This window comes from Chlamydotis macqueenii, chromosome 15 (assembly GCF_036417535.1).
Source record: "Chlamydotis macqueenii isolate bChlMac1 chromosome 15, bChlMac1.mat, whole genome shotgun sequence".
Lineage (NCBI taxonomy): Eukaryota > Metazoa > Chordata > Aves > Otidiformes > Otididae > Chlamydotis > Chlamydotis macqueenii.
The window spans coordinates 14885861-14907293 of NC_141570.1; the positions used below are offsets into that span (position 1 = coordinate 14885861).

The 21433-nt window shown below is 45.0% G+C and overlaps 1 protein-coding gene across 1 annotated transcript in view; it reads right to left on the bottom strand.

Annotated features, from left to right (window-relative positions):
• The window catches only part of GSG1L (GSG1 like), an 80196-nt gene that overhangs the window by 15102 nt on the left and 43661 nt on the right, over positions 1 to 21433 (bottom strand). The window contains exons 7-9 of the mRNA XM_086759730.1: positions 10021 to 10173; positions 5680 to 5791; positions 958 to 1125 (exon numbers count right to left, since the gene is read on the bottom strand). Coding sequence (XP_086615856.1) covers positions 958 to 1125; positions 5680 to 5791; positions 10021 to 10173 — 433 coding nt within the window. The remainder of the gene's footprint in view (positions 1 to 957; positions 1126 to 5679; positions 5792 to 10020; positions 10174 to 21433) is intronic.

Here is a 21433-nt window from a genome sequence, read left to right on the forward strand (position 1 = left end):
AATTAATCCTCCTTATGTTTTCTGTCCCCAAAATACCTTTACATTACTTCCAACAACAGACTTTCAGTGAGGATTCTCTGTACTTATCAGCTCCTCATTCTGTGAAGGTATCCCTGTGGAGTTCATCACACCTTCCCTGCTGTGTGAGGTCAATATTTGTGTGTTCTTCACATTCTGCAATTCTAAGCAAAGCCTTAACCTCCTCCCAGAGGAATGAGGGCAGCAAGTACCCTGGTGCAGCCACGTGGGCCAGCTAAGAGTGCAGTGGGTTAGCAGTGTGGCGGGTGGGCAGAGCGCGGTGACGGGTGACAGGCAGAGTGAAGGAGTGTCTCTGGGCCTTCGGGGCTCAGACGGGACTCAGAGTCCATCAAAGACCCTGGTAGCAGCGTGGGTGGCGCTGTGTGGATGTTTCTGCAGCGCTATATGACGTGTGTGCTATAGGTGTGTGGAGGCCCTCAGGAGGATGGGTTGTGCGGAGGAGCCCAGGATGGTTGTAGGCGTGTAGCTATGGAAGATGGCACCTCCAAACTGGTGTAGTGGTGGCTGGAAAATGTCTCAGCAGCCATTAGGGTTATTGGGAGGTGCCTATTACACGTGCTGGTAAAGGATGGCTGTAACATCTGTTATATCCCCACAGTTTTACCTTTCCAGAGAGGGAAAATTGGCCTGCATTGGTAGCATAGCTTCTTGGGAATTCCTATAAATCAGATGGATACTGTAAGGACATGTCAGTCTTGTGTTTTAATGAGTATGTAAGAGAAGGCAGGCACTGGGACATCACAATATTTAAGAAAAAACAAATCAAGGAGGATCTTTTGTGTTTGTCTCTAACACACGTCTTCTCCAAGTATTTCGGAGACTTCACCTGCATGTGCCAAAATGGGTGAGAGCCTGGATTTTCTGAGACTAGCAGAGTCCATGAAAACCTCCACTGATCGAGCGACTGACTGCACTGACCTTTCTCGGAAGTACTTGATGGCTTCCTGGTCTAGGAAGTTCTGCTCTTCTCGAAAGCCCTGCTCAAAGATTTTGCGCTTGTGTCTGAACTCAATGACAGTCTTAGTGTAAGAGTTCAAGGTAGTAACGGAGGCCGCCATGCAGCAGGTGAAAGAGCCCCATGCCAGACTGTGGAGAGAGAAACGAGCAGACAGAGCTGGGTTAAGACAGCAGCTCGTGTTATATTTCTGACGCCAAGAGACACACACACACACAGGATGCAACTAGGCAGGTAAGTCGGCGGTGACAAACCCGTTCTCCTCATCTTACCTCCGATGACCTGCGGCGCTTGCTGGGGCGTGCAGGCTGCCTGCACAGTACTGGGCTGGGCAGGGGCTGGGCACGGCTTGCATCCCGCAGAGAACCGTGTGGCAGAGTGGTAACGTGAAAACTCGCTATACTCTGATGGAAGAGTTGAATGCCTCTTGATTTCCCTTTGAAACGTTTCAGAGCCTTGCAGGCAAGTGCTATAATTTATAGAACAGAAATGAACTCCAGTAATGCCCCAGAGAGCACGTCTTCTGGACCAGTGCAAGCTCTTCAGCATCCACAGGAGACTGACTCTGCACAATGCTATTGCAGAGATGGTTTCTATTCTGTTTTTAATGCCTTCGTCAGACTACTGTGTTTCCTTCTTTCCTGCTTCCTGGACCTTTCTAGCATTCCTGGCTTATATCTGGTCTCTGAAAGCCCGACTAGAATAGGAGACAGCACTTCCATTTTGTGGAGAGATCCAGTCTGAGGGCAGTGTCCCCAGTGTGCAGGCAGTGCTAGTCAACCTTGGTCAGCCAGTGGCAGGACCTGCAAGTACCACCCAGGAGCACGGGGAGACAGAGGGCAAAGAAAAGTGGAATTTAAAAATTCCACTGGCCCCAGTGCCAGGCTGGAACAGCAGCAAGTGGTGTCCCAGGTCTACTGGCAAGGAGAGTCTAGCTGGGATCTGCTCCGCTCCCCGCTCGTGGACTGGGTTTTCCCCTGAGTGCCTTCTGCCCTCCCTGCACATCTCTCCTCCAGCCTTTGCCTCTCTGATCTCAAGTTCAGATGTGGCTGGGGGGAACTTGCGGCCCCGAGGAGTTTAGATGCTTTTTGAGCATGAAATGGGGCTACAGAAAAGGCACTGACTTCCTCCCTTTGTCTGCAGAGCTTCTCTGTGGTCAGGCTCCCTTGACTTCACATTCAGCCCGTCTGCTCCAGCTACATATAGTTCAGAGTGGCTTCCAGATAACTTGGATTAACTTAATAATCTGTCAGCTCCACACTTTACCTGTGCCTTGGTTTCACCTTTTCTACAACCAAATTGAACATTTATAGAAATTATGCAGAACAGAAAGAATACAGCCACCGTAGTGTTATCTTATAAATACACATTATCAGCAGAGCCCTCAGCAGGAGCTGTCTTCCCCTTCTACAAAGGATCTGCAGACAAGGAAGCAGTTTCTCATTTCAAATTAGGTACAACTTGAAAAAGAACACATATTCATGAGCTGAAAAATCTGGAAAAAAAATATTCAAGTAAACAGAAGTGGCTCATTTCAGTGGTTTCACAACTCGGTGCATAACAAGTGCTCCAGGGGCTCCCGCGGCAGCGGAGGGTGCGGAGCCAGCCCTTTCCTAGCGATTGCTGAACCCGTTTGCCTGGTGCAGGCAAGTGGGAGGGAGGTGCAGTGAACCCTGGGGTGATGCAGTTCCCTTAGGGTTCCCACGGCGGGGTGGAGAAGGGGAAAGGAACCTCATGCCATGTGCGAGCGTCCAGGCACAGGGAAGCCTGTCAGGTGTTGTCCTCCTACATGGAGTGTGTGGAAAAGCTCCAACAGCTCCAAACGTTTCCAGCTGGGCTCCTAAACCATGTCAGGGAAGAAGCCAACTGAAACTGTGTGCTTCACGGTGCCTGGGGAATGACATACGGAGAAAAAATTATCTGGAAAGTTTCTGATTATTTCTAATCATGAACTCAGAAATGCTGAAAGGCTCAGAGAAGGAAATACAGAATGAAAACTCTTACTGTGACCTCAGGTCTGGCATTTGGTAAATCATCATAATGAGACGGTTATGATTGATATATTCTAGTTTTTATGGACTTTGGTTAAATGTTATTAATTTTTAAGTGTAAAGAGTGGGTCTCTTGCCTGTAAGAGTTACGTTCTACCTTAGGAGAAGATGTCTTTAACAGCAATGCCCCTCTGTGCCAGCTGTGCCCCAGATGTGGGGCCCGTACCTATAGTGCCTCTGGTAGCTGAGCTCAGGGCTGTGCTCTCAAGTTCCTCTGTGGCTCAAACAGCTCAGGGTTTTGTGTTTGTTTTCTTTCTAGAGGGGCCGAGCATGAACATCCACTGATTCTCAGAGCCGCTGAAACCCCCTGCCTGGAGAACCTCCTGCCCCACTCCTGGCTTGCAACGTCAGAGCACAGACCAACCTCCAGGCTTTGCCGATGGCTTAGGAACGGGGCAAGGTAACAGAGACCGAGCGGTACGTTTTCAACCCCAGGACATCTGAGCAGATCTCAGGCAGCCCTTCCTCAGGGAGCCTGTTCCCTGGCCCCACTTCTCAGTGGTGTTAAATTCTCTGTGCTCTGACGAGTTGTCTGGTAGGATGCTGCCGTGGTACTTTTTACAGAGGGCTGTAAATAATGCTGATGTTTGCACTACGGGTTCAGGGATATTTAAAGCTCCTGCTGAACCCAGATGGAGCAGAAAGACATTTCCAAACTTCGCCAGGCTGGGTGGGCATTTGTTTTTAACCCTTTGTAAAGAAGGTGTTCAAGTCCGGACAATGCCAGTGGAGGTGGCAGCTCTCTAGGCTGCACGGCGGTGGTAGTTTGGTGTTGGCTGGAAGGAAGAAGCCTTGGTTTTGCTGCATTTGACTCTCAGACCTTCTTTTGCCAGGTCTGCTACCAGTCGCTGGCATGGCACGAGGAACCCCACGGCCTTCCTCAGGCTGCTGTGAAAATGCTGCTGCTGTTTGCATCTGTCGCAGGGGAGCTGTGACTGAGCTGGTGTTTGCACCCTGCCCCGTGTCCTGCCCAGGCAAGTACGTTGTCCTGGAGGTGTTAGGGGAGCGAGGAGAGCACCGAATCTGAGAAGCTGCTTTGTGACAGCCGTAGCTTGAGCAGAGCTCAGCTTTAACTAGAGTGAACCGGCAGTTACTGTACAGAGAGAAGCTGAGGTCCTACATCAGGAATGTGGGAAGAGATGAGGCTGCTCCCATGTGTTTCCCTGCTTGCGGGTATCCCCAGCATCCTCCACAGCGAGGCTTAACCCAGGGTCGGTCTTGGCCGTTAAACCAAAGCCCGCTCTGCCCTGGCGCTGGCTGGCTGCGGAGAGCTGCAGGCAGCGGGTGCTGCCCTGGGACCAAGCTGTGGTGAGGGCAGCAAACAGCGCGGTGAGCTGCCATGGCAGGGCGGGGTGCGCGCCTGAACGACTCCTGGGAGCGTGGGGAAAGGGCCCTTGGGACCTGCGAGCCTCTGACGCCCCTTCTGAGACACGGGGTTTCTTGTCTTGCACAAGATGAAGGAGAATAACCTAATGAGTGCTTTATCGTGCTAGACATCTAACAACATTCTGAATTTTGAGTATTGCAGTAACTTATAAAATAGCTTACTGAGGACAAAATAATAAAAAAATGTACGTTATTATTTAAATATATCAATAAAAAGACAATTATTATTATAGAATAGTTATAAATATTTAAATCAATGTTCTAAATACATGGATTTGTTATTAGTTCATTATATGCAATAAATATTTATTATTGAAACACAAAATAAGTTGCATTATAAATATAATTCAATTTATATTTTGTGAGATGTTACTAAAATGTTGATAGCTCCTCCCATGAAAGACAGGGTAGTGATGGGAGAAGGAAAGACTGATACCTCCCTGCAGTGCTGTGCAGAAGAGGTGTTTGTATTTATTTATCACTGTTAGCAAAGGTTGTTGTGGCTGCTTTGAGATGGAATGAAAATAATGCACTATCTTTAGAAACGAAAAAAAAGAAAGTGTTTTCCCTAGCCATCCAAAGAGGCTGATGGCTCTAGAGGGATGTGGATGTTGTTTGCAGGTATTTCTATTCTGCAGTCTCCTGTTCTTGCTAAGCCGCTTATAAACTTGCGAGCAGTGTAACACAGCTGACATATCTTGGCTAAGTTACTTTTATGTGATTTTTGGATGATAAATGGGAAAGGTGAAAAAAAAAAAAGAAAAAAAGAAAATCAGTCTCCAAAATATAGCTTGTCTGTCTTCCCAAGCCTTCTTCCATGATCCGCAGGGAAGTACCGTGCTGCCGGGAGCACTGTGCCTTCCTCTGCAGTTATGGTAAAAGTTGCTCGCAAGGTTCAACTGGGACATTAATTAAAAACAAAAACAAAAAAGCTAAAAGTCTCCGAAGTGCCATGGTAATTATGTACCTAAATTGAAGTTTAATGAGGGTGCTCAATCTGCGTTGGTAATTATGGCTGCTGTTTATTTACAAAAGCTGTGTACCTGCTGATATGCACAGCTGCTGCTGCGCGGTCACTGAGAACTGTCCCCTACACCCCAGCAATCCCACAAGTGGTGTTTTGCTCCCAGCATCCTGGCAGCTCCAAATTCACCCGAATTTGGAAATTTGAGATGATATGTACAATCTCCCAACAGCCTGATGGAACAACTCGAAAATGAGAAGATAGGAACTGGTGGTGACACTTACCAGAAGGACCATCCGTAGTCCCAGGAATGCGGTCGCCAGTCCTCTGGCCCAAGGCTGACTGTCACTTGGAAAACTTGAGTATACATCATGTGCGCCACCATCCCCAGGAGACCTGAGAAGCAGGGGTTACATTAGGAATTTTTGTGCTGATGTTTTTTTTTGTAATTCCTGAGATAACTGCTGCTGGAAGTGCTTTGAAAGCTCCAGAAAGGTCTGTGTTTTACTTTTATGCCTCCTATTCTGCTGTGGAGGAGGGAGCTGCATGGGCAGAGGGAAGATGTGACTGAGAGCTCATTATTTTACATCATACTGAATTCTCAATTAAGAGGAGAGTTAAAGAAAGAAAATCGTTGAAGAAAATGTTGCACAATTAGCATCACCACCAACCTTGCTGCTGCAAAACAGGAGTATGCCACCCACAAGTTATCCCACTTAGCCCATCAGACGGGCCTCAGGTAAGAGAAGGAGGGAGGCTGCTGTAGGCAATGCAAGATTGAATGTGTTAACGACAAACAATGATATCTTAGCTGAACGGTTGCTAAGATTTATAAATGTGAACACTTATAAAACACTTGGAAGTTACACAAGGAAGTTAAGAGAGCTCAGTACTCCTGGGGATGTGTGGTGAGAGGATGCCACAGGAATACTTTTGGTGGTACAATGGTGATGATGCTTGCTTTTGGGACACCATAATATTGTACTGAGATAACTACAACTGGGTGAGGGTGAGACAGTGCGTTAGACGCTCTGCTCGCAGTGATGTTGAAGAACAGGGTTACAGTTAAATCCCAGGGTGGCCTGCGTTTGCTCTGCCGCTTAGCTGGCCAGCATGGTTCTCCAGCTTATGTTGAAAAAACTGCCTGAGCCTTGCATTTAGACATGTCTCTGAGGAAAATCAGCCCGCGCTTCTCAAGAAGTAGTGGCCAGGAGAAGCTCTGATGCTTGGAGAACTTGCTAGCTGCAATAATTTGGGATGTGTCTCCTCTAGTACCAAGGCAGTGCAGAACGCTGCTCCCAGCTGAGCTCATGGAAAGCATGGATTCGGGCAGTTAGCTAACGAGAGGGGCAGGACTGTCACATCCCAAACAGACTTTGGACCTACAGGTGTCTGAAAGCCTCTTGTGCCGCAACGACAGTTGAAGGCACTTGGCAATACTGATGTTCTGCCACAGTGGGGTACAGTGCGGTCCCATACGTGCACTTTGCATCCAACCAAAGTTGCCATTTACTGTCAGCTCTGACCATCTGCTTTTTTCCACAGTTGCCCTTCCTCCGTGTGGACCTGCTGCTTCCAGGAAAGTAAGTTGCCTGCTTACTTCCAGAGTCTAAAGCACCTCGTTAGTCTGATCAGATATGTGGATGATTCAGGGCAGTTCTGGGGGAGGGAAGTCTGGGAATGTTGTGTTTGTGTTGTGGGTATGTTAAGCAGGACCTTCAGCAAGACAAATGTCATATTTGGTACAAACAACTGCAGAGGCTGGAAGAAGATGTTTTATTACAAGAAGCTGTGGTGATTTGCTCGGCTGCTTCATGTCGATGTGACACGATGCGAAGTTAGGAGGTGGAAAGAGCAATTCGCATCGGAAGAAATGATATTTGGGCAGGGTGGGCGGCCTAATGGGAGCACAGCAAACTGGTACACACCTTGCATGTTTCTGGCTATATTTAATTTCCAGAATTTGCTGGGAGCTTGCTGTACTTTTAAAATCAGTTGCCTTTTCCCCAGCTGACAGTGATGGCGTTGATCTTAAAGTTTAGGGTTTGCTATTCCTATACCTACTGTCAGTAATATTTCAACCTTAATAAAATATTACAGGCTGTCCTGAGACGTGCCATAGTCACTCAGAGCCATCAGGAGGTTTGAGATGGCCAGAACCCGCTTCAGCAAGGCTGATCTCTGCTCTGCTGTGCAAAACCTTAATGGGGTTTCAGCAGCGTTCAGCCCTTCGCTGCGTGGGAGGCCGGGATGACAGCGCGCTGGTACAGGTGAGCAGGAGGTCATCAGCCAGAGGGACCGCAGTGAAACGTGGCATTTATTGCTTCATCCGCCTAATGGCGGGGAGGAGCGGGGGCGGGCCCGTGCCTGGCTGTGCTGTTGGTGTCGTTACGCCATGTGTAGGATACAGCAAACCCGTACGAGTCCCTTTCACTGTGCTGCTTCACGCGCTGTTGGTTTGGTTTGTTCCCCATGCCACCCGTCGGTTTGGTCCATTTTAGATATGCCAAGTTCTCCCTAGGGATATCGTGTGGTACTTTTTGTTATTTAACGGTCACATTTTGGGTGATATCACCTGCCCGTAACGTGAATCACCCAATGCTGTATTTACAAGGTCATGTTTCCTCCAACTGTCTGCTAAGGCTGGACAAAGAGGACAAAGTGCCTGTATGCCCACCCACCTGGGCTCCAGGGCAACAGAGGCTTGCAGGTTGGAAAATCTTGATAATGTGGTGGACTGGAGTGACTGGAGAGCATGGGAGCGCAGAAACACTGAGCATTTGTAGATGGCTTGAGATCACTAGCCTTGCAGGACCAGAGCTGTTTCTAGGTGTCAGTAATGGCAGAGCTTAAACAACTAAATTTGGAAAAGATAATGTATTTCAAAGCATTTTCAGATACCTTTACTAAAAATATTATTTATGGAATATATCACATTAATTAAAATGCTTTATTATAAATATTATGTGAGAGATGTACATAAGTGTGGGGTGTTTTTTTTGTTTTGTTGGTTTTTTTTTTTTTTCTTATTTTGTGTAATGCTGAGAGGGATACCAAAATCATTATGTTGGGGGGGTGGGGGGGGGGGCGGGATTTAAAGACTCCTAGGAGGTTAAGAAACAGCAATAAGTGCTCATGCTGTTAGGATAATTTTTCCTAACCTTTAGAAGTTGAGCTCTGAGAATATGAAGATCTCATTGCACTTTTAGGAGGGAACTCGAGCATGAATTTAATCAGAGGTGTGTTGCTGCAAGGCAAAGTCTTGTTTGTTACCTAGTTTCTATTAAGTTTTATCATTATAAATATGCTAAGCTTAAATAAATAGGCTTTTCTTCTTTCCTCTAATATCTCTGTCACTGAAAATAACAGCTAGCAGTGTTTTGGGGATTTGGTTTTGGTTGTTTGTTTTGGGTTTTTTTAGCTTCTTCCTATTTTTCTGTCCTTTTCTCCCGTATTTGAAATTTTCAAGTTTATATTTAGAACATCATGGCAATGTACTTATAAAGAGGGAAAAACAAAATAAAAATAGAATGATGTGTAGGAAAGAAAACTTCATAATTCTTACAGAACCTTAAAACTGCAATTAAATGTTAAAGAGAAAGGGTAACAGCATGGAAATAATTGTTTGAATGCTGAAGAATTCCACATAGTTTGATTTTGAAAATTGAACTGCCTTTCTTAACAATCCAAATTACACCCAAAGCTGAAAAATATGCTTTAGCAGTTTTTACTTTTTTTTTTTTTTTTTTGTCCTCTGAGCTCTACTTCTGATCTAAGTTTTGTACCGCTAACTGTATTTCAAAATTTGGAGCTATCCCTGAAGATACAGACTCCTTCACAAAGAAGTATGCAGCCTGTTATAATCTCCTTCAGGTTGAAATAAGAATAAAATGCACTTTCATTGCAGAAGTTCTTTCTGCCAGGGGTCCACACAGGAGCGCTCACAAAAGCCAGCCGTGGCTGTTGCTGGTAGAAATCCTGAGAACTGGAGTTTCAGCCAGCATAGAAGGGAAGGGCCATGTAATTAACATGGTTAGGTTGGATAACTTCTTTTAGAGAAGTGAATTCCTCAAGTTCATTTGCTGGAAGACTCCAAGTACAGACTGAGAAGGAAAATAGCTTGAAGCAGTTGTTCTGAGAGATGTACATGGCCCCAAATTTCTCATGGGATAGCTCCGAAGGGTGACTACTGGCACCCTTTTCATTCTCAATTTTGTTAATGAACAGGATGGGCTGCTTTCTTTGGTTTGAAGCATCAAGCCTTCATCTACTCTTACAATTAACATGGAAAAAAGAATTTTCAAACCTATGTTTTTCAGTTCCTATTGGATTACCGGTGTGATGATGCTGAAAGCAGGGGCTCTGGCAATGGCTGTGGGTGCTGGCGGTTGGCTAATTACTGTGCTGTCATTGTGAAATCAGGGCTGTATATTTTCACTTCTCCCTGCAAAAGGGCAAATTCATCATATAGTCCTTGCTCCAAAGGAATAAAAAATTGAAGTGAAAAATGTGAAAGAAAAATGAGGATAAAAGTATCTTGTAGCCTGCAGTTTTTATTCTTTCAAAGTATTAGAATTCTGCTTTGGTGTGGCTCCTTGGGCAAAAGGGAAAGGGAAGGTTCATACCTGAAAGCACAGTGAAGACAGCAGCAAAGGCATTTAACTTGAGCCCATCTATCACACTGCTTGAATGAAAGAGCTCGAGGCACATAAGGCTGAATCCGACGACTAACAGCATGATGTACAACACCTCGGATACTACCGACAGCCACAGGACACCTGCAAGGCACAAGAGCAGCAACCACTCACTTATTTGGTAAATACTTTCAGGAGGTTAAAGTTGGTGAAAAATAATTAGGAAATCAGGAATATCTAAGAGTAATTGTGTATTCAGAAAGTTTAAACTTAGCAAACCTCTTGCCGAACTCTGAAAAACAGAAAAAGTTGTGAATGAAGATGTGAAAGTCTGCAGGGTGGGAAAGATCCTGCAGAAAGAACAGGCTTGTTTCCTAAGATCTCAGCTTGGCTGAAGAACCTCTGGGTGCATCTGTAACATCTTGGCTCCTCTGACCCAAACCACAGGACACAGAATCTATTTCCTGCCCTGTGTCATGGTTTAGGTGGGCACAATCTAGCACACGTGGTGGTGAAGGCGCGTAATACCTTGCAGCATACGGGCTGGGAGGAGACGAGCGGGCGTGGATACTCCTTTTACACAAGACTGTTCAAAGAAAATGTTTTCAGTGCAGGTTTTAAAATGCCTGTAGTAGGAGAGTTGAGCCTGTTATTGGAAACTGGTGTCCTGCAGAATGACTGCTCTGACTTGGGGTGTTTGGATCCACTGCACTGATACGAAAACGGCCAGAGTACCGGTGGAGCCGGTTATTTTTAACGCGCTCAGCTGAAGAGCTGCAGATAGAACATTTGGTCTGCCTTCTGTTTTCTCCACCCCCAGGTACAGCCCCCCAGGTGCAGGGCAGAGCTGGCGTGCCCCATTTAACCCCCACGTTCGGCAGGACCCTGGGGCTGTATGCAGGTAAGAGGTTCTAGCAGCGTGTGTTAGCGGCTGGCTGAGATTCATCCACTGTAGAGTTACATTTGGAAATCTCAGCACAAACTCTCTAGCAGGATCTGCTGAGTTATTTTTCTAAGTCTCCAAGCCATGAGGTAAATCTGAGAGGATGGTAACAGATGATAACACTGAGTCCCTGCCAGATTTCCAATTGCTGTTTCAGCACGAGAATCCGCTAGAATTTGTGGGTACATTTGCTAACCTGATTGCTAGAGAATTCACCTGGAAACAATGAGCAGTGATGGAAAATTTCAGCCTAAGCAGTTGAAACATTGAAAGTTAAGTATCTGAAGACAATGGCTTGTATTAGCAAATGTGAGCTGTAACTATAGAGACTGCTACAGGCTTCACTGGCATTAATACAGCCTCTCCTTCCTGTAAGAACTCGTGTGGTAATGCCTGTAGCTGAGCTTATCAAACCATATAGGCAGTCTCACTTTTAGCAAAAACTTGAGTGTCCTCTTAGTGATCAGGATGATCCCAGCTCATATTTGACTGGGAACTTATCTTCATAATTTCACCCATAATACCTGCTATTTCTTGTTGCCACCATATCTGACCTTTTAAGTTTTAAAACAATACTGTGGAGCCAGTAATAAACAAACCTTGTAGTTTTTTTGCAGTGGCTGTATGTGAAATATTGCATCTACCAGCAGCAATCAGCTGTCTATCTCACTGCTATTAGTTGACTTGGTATCAGGGCAACCGGCATGCTTTTCCAAAAAGAAATGCGAGTGAGAGACGGGAAGGGTGTTGTTCTGCAACACAGCAGGATTAAGAAGGGATTTTGCCTCATTTTCTCACTAGCAGAAGTTTTTATGGCAGGAGAATGGTGAAATGGTTTGAGTGGAAAGAATTAGATGATGTAAACCTGGCCTACAAACTGAGGCAGCAGAGAGCCCAAACTGATGAGTTCTCCTTCATAAATGTCTCGGCCCAAACTTAAAGGAGTAAGATGCTTTATATTGCCCGGATGGGTGTTACCCTGTTTCAGCCCTTGAGGATGCTCACTGCTGGTGAGCAGCACAAGGGCACTGCTGTACTGGTGACTGCAGTTCAAGGCTGTGGTGTGGCTCTGTCCTCTGCTTCCTGGGGTGAACATCTGGCTGAAGGGTCAGGCTTAAAGAGCTATGGTCAACGGGGTGATGTCAGGCTGGTGGCCAGTCGCTAGTGGTGTTCACCAGGGCTCCGTTTTAGGGCCAGTGCACTTCCATGTTTTTATCAATGACCTGGATGCAGGAGTTGAGTGCATGCTAAGAAAGTCTGCTGATGACACGAAATTAAGAGGAGATGTTGAGTCTCCTGAGAGTAAAGAGGTCTTAGAGAGTGATCTTCGTAGATTTGTGTGCTAGGAAATCACCAACTGTGTGAAATTGAACGAGGACAAGTGCTGGATTGTTCACCTGGCACAGTGTCATCCTGGATGTATGTGTAGACTGAGGGACAAGAGGCTGGAGCACAACCCTGCAAAAGGGATCTGGGGGCTTGGTTGATGTCTTGGGGTTTCAATTGATGTACATCAGCTGTATACAAGGTTTGTCCATTGTCCACCTATGAAACAGTGCTTGAAGCTGGATGCTGTAGACATAAGCTTAGTGTGCTTGAGAAATACCAGGAAGCTGAAGAGATGCACGTATGTCTTTGTGGGAGGTTCCAGGTTAACATGGCCAGAAGGGAAGCGAGGGGACACTGGCAGAGGCAGCTTTGTGCACATTCAAGTGACAGGAGGGCCCTGGGAGGCAAGGGCAGCAGCCCTGGGGGCCTGGTTGGTGTTCTTTATGCTGCTGGAGAAGCAGGAAGGCGCAAGAGGAAGGAACACGTGACTGCGTGGCTGGTGTCACAGAGAGTGCTTTGGCTTTTCTATCCAAGGGCGCTCTTTGCGGAGCAAGGACTGCCAAGAGGGATGGGATCCACCTGGTCAAGTGGGACAAGAGTGGTTTTGCCAGCAGGATAACCTTGCAATGAGATCTTCAAGCCTGATATGCTGGAGAAGGCTTGTCACAATTTGAAGAGCTGTAAGAGCATGGGGGAGAATGAAGAAGTGTCGGAGGGCTGGAGCACATGACATTACAAGATAAGGCAGAGAACTCGTCCTGTAGAAGAGAAGGCAAAGGCCTTGCTGTCTACAGCTACCTAATGGAAGAACGTAGAAGACAGAGCCAGGCTCTTAGAGCTGAACAGGGGTAGCATAAGACAAAATTAGTAACATCAGAAAATCCAGACTGAGCTAAGCAAAAAGGTGGTCAAACACTGGATCCCCAGTGAGGCTGTGGGATCTCTGATCCTGGAGACATTCAAATCTCCACTGGATGTCGCCCTGAGCAGCTGGATCTAGCGGACATGCTTCCAGCAGGGGCTTGGACTAATGGCTCCAGAAGCCCCTTCCACCCTAAATCATTCTGTGATTTTTCAATGGCACAGTTGCTAGGTCTAAAGTGCTTGGGGTGGCAGCTGGAGGGAGGAAGTTAACTGGAGTGGGGAGAACTGTGGTAGAAACAGAGTTGAACTATGACTCTGATGATTGGCTCAATGAGACATGAGTTCTGCTGTCCTGTGAAACCTTTTTCCAATGAGACACAAAGACTGCGTGAGTTTTCCGTGGAGGGCATAGGCAATACTTTCTTCTTTTCTGGGCCCTGTTCCTATCTGGAAAGGAACTCCATGACTAACTCTCATCTTTTATTTCACGGTGTCCACTGAGTATCTGCTCTGTGCCTTTTAAAAATATGTTTAATGTGGGGGAAAGTAAGTCACACATGCAGTGTCTGCGTAGTTCTGAGTACGCCCTGTCCTGCCTGCTTTGATTTTGAATTTCATCTGAAATAATAACGTCCAGAAAATGCAAGCTGTATCTGTATTTTTGCTTCTTCCTGTGGCTCCCAGAAGCAGAACCTTTGATTCAGGTTATTAATTTGGGAGCCTGTGTCTTTTTGTTCTGTGCTGGTGGTGAAGTGATCCCCCACCGCTCTTCTCTCAACATGAGATTCATGAGGCAGTCACTTGGCATCACTTACTTCCACTTACAATCTCTTACAGCCTCCTTCCTGCAAAGTAGAGAGCTCCTTCTCTTGAGGAGACCTCAGTCATTCCAGGTGACAGGGAAGAAGCCCTCCAGAGGGGTTTTTTTTTTTCCTTTCCCTATCTTCTCTGCTGTCACTTTTTCTATTTGTCTTAGTTCCCACCAGCCTGTGTCCCCTGCTCCAGGGGTTTGTCTGGCCTCACTCAGCTTTTGTGAAAACAATCTCTCCTTTGGAAGAGCCAGCACTTGATTCATTTGGACACTCCTACCTGGATGGCCTGCATCTGAGGGTCTGTATTTTTACAAATCACAAGATTTGTCTCATTTCTTTGTTTTCATCCTGTTTATGCTTTGTCCTTGCCTGTTCATCAAGCTGTTACCTGTGCAGAGAAGGTGCTGTGGGTTTGTGTACATAGCTCAGCTGGGATGCGCCTGTTATGCCAAGGACATTCCTTGTTAATGCAGAAAGATTTCGGGTTCTGACCTCCTCCTCGCTGCGTGCAGCATTTGTCAGACGATGTGTCATCCCTGCTCACCTTGAAGGAAATGATGCTGCGCCACTGGGGCAGCAATGCAAGACCTCCTAGGAAGGGAGAGTCCTTTACTTTAAAACAAAACTACATCAAAACTGATTTCACTTACACTCCCATACGCACATTCTCACAAGCATGAGAATGTGCAAGGAGTGCATCCAGCATGCAAGCACCAAGACACCTGTATTCAGTCAATCTTTCCAAGATTCCCTGATGATGATGCCAGCTGTTGAGTCCTCCTCGTGTCTTCTGAACTTTTTGTAGGTTAGAAGAAAAGTGCTAGGTTTGCATGTTCATTTTGGTCCTGGCTAGGAGCTGACAGTGATCTGTCTTGCTGTTCTGTCCTGTCTCTGTTACAGGACAAGTAAATCATTATATGTATATCCCAACGTGGTGTCTGAGCAGCTGCAGATAGATGGGCACCGGGATCTTGATGATCCGCTAATCTCGGCACCATCAATACCTGCCATTCTAATGCACCTTATCCTGCTGTTTTTTACTCGCCTGCTTCTGCACCAACCAGTCTATCATGTTCTCCACAGCTTCCTGACAGTGACACAATTACTTTTGTGTGTTGTGGGCCACTTTGCATCTCTGCTCCTGCCTCATAGATATTGTGCTGTGTGTCACAGGTGGGATTGTTCTGAAGCTGAACACCACGGACTGCGGATCTTTTCCTGAAGGTAAAGGGGTCACCATCTTCAGGACAACCTCCTTGCAAGGTGAAAGCACTGGAAGTACGGGACCTGGGCTGAGCTGCTCTCCTGGAGCTTGTGATGGCAAAGCTGGGACTCACTGAGAAATTTCACGTAAGTCAATTTACATCATAGGACTCTTACCTCAGAAGGGAGCATATCACCTTCAAATCATCTGATCTCAAGACAGGTTGCACTCTGGCATTGCCAATTTTGCCTAAAATATGAAAACATATCCCTGCTGAAAGCACATTTTCCATCTGTGCTTCTGTCCTTGTCCAGAGATTCTGATTTCACAAGATCAGTAAACTAGGCGGGACATTACTGAACTTCGTGTCTCTGAGCTACAGTTGTTTCCTCACCAGTGCGTTAACAGCTTGTCTTCTCTGTGGGATTCATCAGTGCCACCTCCTCATGGACTTGGCCACTGAACCAGTATTGTTACATGCCAAGGAAATTAATTTTCCAGCAACCTCAAGTGAAGTGAGCATACTCTTCATCGTAACTGGAAAGATAACTGTTACCCACATGAACACTGAAATATTAGGAACTCAAGTACATCATGAACCATCTGACAAGATCAGTCCCTTGCATTTCTGTCAGACAGCGGAGGGCAGCATCCACATTTTGAAAGACTCATAGATAGTTCCTTTCTGCAAAGCTGGTGATCACGTCAAGTGCCTCTGCCAGAGACAATGGGTCAACAAAAGGATGTTGCAAAGAATTCTGAATAAATCAAAAACCAGAATATTTTTCTGACAATGAGGTAAAGAAGCTTTAGCTCAGCCTGCGATGAGTCTCAGGGCTCAAAAGTTCTTCACACAACTTGAATTTATTTCAAGCCAGCCCTGCTCACCAGGGAAGGCACAGTAAATGAACACACTATTACCTCTCACCAAGGAGCGCTCTGAGTCAGGAATCTCCAATGCTGATTTTCCTTTGAAATAGGAAAAAAAAGTCATAAAATTCTGCTTAGAAGAACTCGAGGCATCCTACCATGTTTCAGTGAATTCCCGATTAAGGAATCCAAAGAACGGTGTGATTAATGACTTCCCAGAGTTTTGAGCTGATTTTGACTGGTATCTAAGTTAAGAAGTATAAATGTGAAACAGGGGTAACTGCTGTTGTTGTCCTAGGTTATTCTGTTGGTTTGCATCTGGCCTTTTTCCTTTGGAGCAAGAAAAACTAAGGACCATTCACAATACTCTGAATGAAAATACATATCAAAAAATCAAGTATTCTTTGTTCAAATCCACTGCAATTTCCTGTCACAAAAAAGCGCACTGACTGCTGACTCCAATCTTTCTGTGCAAGTGCTCTGGTTAAACTGACCTCAAGAATGTCAAGGTACTGACACGCACTTCTGTGCTCTTTCACCACAGCACGCAAAGATGAATCTTAGTTGTCTTTGCTGCATTATTAAAGCCGTTCTCAGATTTGTTAGCAATTTGGACTGAAATACCAAGAACTTGGATACCATCTGAATGAGGGATGGTATGTGGAGCATGATAAAAAAGCATTTGCTGCTTTTTGTGGAACCACAAAGTTCCATGATTTGAATTAACGTTGTGCTTCTGAGATTAATACAGCCAACAAGCCAGTTCTAGAGTCTCGAAATAGACATCCATACCTGCTACCACCTACACGCCCATGCAGCCGTGGAGTTTTATGCTAAATATGCATGATTGTAAACGTGTTGGCAAATTGGAAAAGTTGATTTTTGGTGCCAGCGCAGTACGCCAACAGTTTCTGATGCGGGATTGTGAGGTCCCATCTCCAGATGAAATAATGATATTGAAATCCCCTCCTGGCTTCTTCTCTGGACCGGTCAGGTCATGAAAATGACTGTCAAAGATCCAATATTAGTACATATTCTCAAGGCAACACTGAAGAGGTGGCCAACAGAGAAATTGCTGTTAGAGTTCAAAGCGTTTTTAATCCATAAACATGAGCTGTTTGCTCGTAAAGGATCTCTGCTGGGAAAATCATATTGCTATTCCTGAAGGAGGTTGCTGAGTCATGTTAACTATGTTATATGCAGCATAGGCAGGAATTGTGTGCATGAAAATTTTAATCATGCATTTTGGCTAGTGGCTTGGAAATTATGCCAGCATTAAAAAAAAAAAAAAAACCAAAACCCACAAATGAATGTATTAGCTGCCAAGCTGTGTGATGCTGGCTGCTGAAAGGCCTGGCGTTCCCTGAGCAATGCCCAAGAAGCAATACTCCAGAGTCTGTAATGATTTCTGAGGGCCCTTTCAGACAGAAAATTGTTTTCACCCTCCTGGGAAAGGGAGCAGAGATTGCTGCTGACAGAGCGACACTAATGCTCCTCTTGTACTTCCCTATTCCGTATCAATACCTTGTTCTCAGAAAGATGCTGACCATCCACAGCCTGTGGCACCCATGATGGTCTGCAACACCAGGGAAAATCTGGTTATTTCTTTAATACTCAATTCCAGAGGTCGTAGCGCAATGCTGTGAGCATACCGGCAGCTGGAAAACATGGAGTAGGTGCTGGTATTTATGGTGGGTGCTCCATAGACCGAATGGGTGTTTGGTTTTCTGCATCACTGATTTTTAAGATGTTCTGTCCACCTGTGTAGAGTGACATTTTCTCTGCATCTTTGGTCTCATCTGTTTTGTTACTCCTGGTCTATATTTGCTGTCCCTATCTTCTTGTCTCTGACTGTCATTGCTCTGCTTTTCCAGACTTACCTCTTACGTTGGGACTGACTCCTAGATCTCACTTTAATCTCTCCTCTTCACAGTCAGTGCAAGAGAAAAGAGAGGAAAAACATACAGGTGGGTACACACTGAGAAACGTTGTGCATCTTATTGGGAAAAGCATTAAATAAGCTTAAAAGGGCCGTGTAAATCTCACACTGTCTCTTCCAGTTACATTCTGATGGTTTTAGTCATTTGCTCATCTCTGCTGCTCCAACATCAGGAATTACAAGCCAGAAATATTGGAGTGATCAATAAAAAATGGTGAAAGGAATAAACACTGAGCATGCTGTTGTGGCTGGCGTAGGTACTCGGCTCTGAGCAGTCAGCCCATCTGTTGGTTCCTGCAGTCTCATAATATCAGACCATCTGCCTGCTCCTCTCGTGCTGCAGTGGAAACAAACTGGGAGAAGGAGACCACAAACCTGTGAGAGATGCTCCTCCAAAACAAAGTAAGCTTCATCATCCTAAAAGCCATCAGAGATACCTAAAACTACCTGTTATGGTAAAACAACTAAGTCAGTCGAGATAGATAAAGGGCCAGCACCCAGACAAGAGGCTGCAGTTGGCGAAAGATGAGAGACCATACGGTAAATATAATCACCAGACACTGCTTAGGTGAGAGAAGAAATACCAGCTGTGTTGATTTTGTTTACCTTTAGTTCTTCATTGGTTGCTTTATTTTGAAAGGTGAAGTGGAGCTGTGAATCATAAAATGCTTCTCTTCTAGATGATGATGTTTTCTATGACTTTTTATGGTTCTGACATTGAGCTTGATTCTGGACTTAATCCTGTGTAGGATACTGAGCAGGCTGTGGAGTGTCTTTGTGTCTCTATTCTCTTTTTCCTGGTGTAATATAGTGGAAAAGGCTATGAAAAACACTCTAAATCATGACTATCCCATATGCCTTAATACACATACTTGAGTTAAGTGTTTCCCTTTGAAGACCTTCAGTGCAGGGCCTGTGGTGTGCTTCCACCCTCAGCCCTGGGCTGAGAAAGGAATTGTCATCAGACTTTGCGGCTAGCACTGCCCACAGCAGAGAACCAGTGTTCTCCGTGTCTTTGGCATCACCAGAGTGAAAAGCAGGACTGTTGCTTCCTTTGAGGAATTAGGAATTTAACTTGAATTCTGCTATTAAGCATGGTTTCATCTTTGTATATCTAATTAGCTATTAAATATAACTTCAATGATTCATAATAGATGTGTAAGAAAACAGATAAAATGTTAGTAACGCATTTTTTCCTGCATACTTAATCGTAACTCTCCTAATACAAGTGCACAGGTACTTCTCTGTGCTGCTTGGGTGTGTGTATGCCCTGTTGCGGGTATGTTAGGACTAATGCAAGCAGAATACAAAACGTTGAACAAGGCAGTAGAGATGGTTTTGGAGAGTGTACAGTTCTTGTGGGAGACCCACTTAACATTTCACTGGATGCAGGTCTCCAGGTGGTTGAAGCCCGTTTGAAAAGCTATCCTCTTTTTTTCTTCTCAAGATCAGCTCCTCAATATGCAAAAAAGGAGTTTGTTTTGTTTTGGCTTTACAAGTTTCATTTGTCTCTTTTCCAGCCTGAAATCTGTTCTGTGTTGTCCTTCTCATACAAAAAACCATAACTGTCAAACTCTTCTCTCTACCTCTCTACATTTTCTGATAACTGTTTTGAGCTGGGGCTGGCAGAGGAGGGAGGGATGAGAGGTGCACACAGAGTACTGCAGGTGGGTACATCATGAATACATGTGGTGGCATGGTGACTTTTTTGTTTTGTTCCTTATTTCCTACAATGATCCTAATATTTCTTTTCATCTTTTCTTAATCTCTACGGAGCAGTGAATTAATGTTTTCATAGAAGTGTCTGTCAGCGCTTCAAGAGCTGTATCCTGAGGGGTAAAAGCTAATTCAGAACCCATCACTGTATATGTGAAGGTAGGATTACTCTTCATTTTCACCACTTGGCGTTTATCAACACTAAATATTATCTGCCATTTTCTCCCAGTCACTGACTGACTATAAGAAAGATTTGTGAACAGTTTAGATAGTATATCTACTATCTTTAAAGTGTTGAAGCTCCATTTGTCCTTTTACCTGAACCTTTTAATTTCTTTTAATCAGCTCTTGTTTTTCTTGTGTTCCATCCTTCACAACTTTTTAAATAAACTTTTATTGCTTCTGCAAGGATGCTGAGTCTCTCTGTTAGACACAGATACAAGGTGTCTCTTACTGACGTGTTGAACCAGGTTCCCCACACCACTCAGGAATAACTGAAGAGTTACAAGTTTCCCAACTAACTTCTGCTCATAAAGTTTCTCCCAATTTTAGTCTCTGCATCATACTGAGCATGACACTTTCTCAGTCTGTGCATGGGGTATGAAGTCTACTCCTCCTGCTTTGTCTTCTGTCTTTATACCTTCCCTGATACCAAGTTTGACCCTCCACTGCAAACCATCCCAACCAGTGATCACTAATATAATTCTCTATTTTTTTTATCCCAGCGTGGAATCCATCCAAAGAGATTTTGTGGCTCATTAATGACATTACCTTGTTCTCCTGATTCAGATTAGTACATGACATCTGCTTTGTCTTTCAGTGTAATCAGTACCAAGACGTTATTGTCTCACTGATTATCTTTCTCCCATCAAATTTCTGGTACACCTATTATGTCAGCATCCATTGAAATCAGGCATCTTTCTCTTCTCATTAATTGCTGTTGTAGTGCTGGCTGAGATGCATGTATAGATTTGGCTCAGCTTTCTCTCTCTTTCTATGCTGCGTTTAGGTGAGACTTTATTTGTTTATTTGCTGTTTACCATGTGCTATCTTAGTTTTGCCAGCTAGTTTTTTCAGACAATACAGAATTTTTATTGCTTCATCTCTACAGGATGCATCATCATGAGCTGTGTAGAGGACGTTCAGAAGGCATCTCCTACCTCTGCCAGTACAGTCTCTAATTTAAGAAGTCCCCTGTAACATTTTGGACTGTTAAATGCTCACTAGCAATGAGCATTTTCCTTCTGCAAGGTTTTGTCTTGCCTCAACCCCCATGGTCTCTGAAAAGTCTTGTTTATTTTATGCGTGCAAATTTCCATGTAAATAAGTAGAAAGCCATACAATACAGGCAGTTGCTGGTGACCCGCTGCTTTGCCACTCACTGTGGGTATTATTCCATAGATATCATAGCTGAAGCAAGTGAGGTCCTACAGAGCAGCAGAGTAGCTTAGATCAGTTTGTACCACGCCTGTAAGGAGTTTATCCTCGGAATTCTGGCCAATGTTGGTGTGGCCATCTCTAAATTTTGAGCCAACACTGGGTCGAGCCAGAGCACCTCATTTTGTTACGTGCTGCAGGCACTCCAGGTGCATGGAAAGTGCCCGAGTCACAGCCCCAGTAAACACCATCCCCAAAACTTTTGGGGACACACCACATTTCCTGCAAACCCTTGCTCTTGCCCAGCAAAGTTCTTCCAGCACAAATGCTGCAGCTGATTTCCGCTGTGA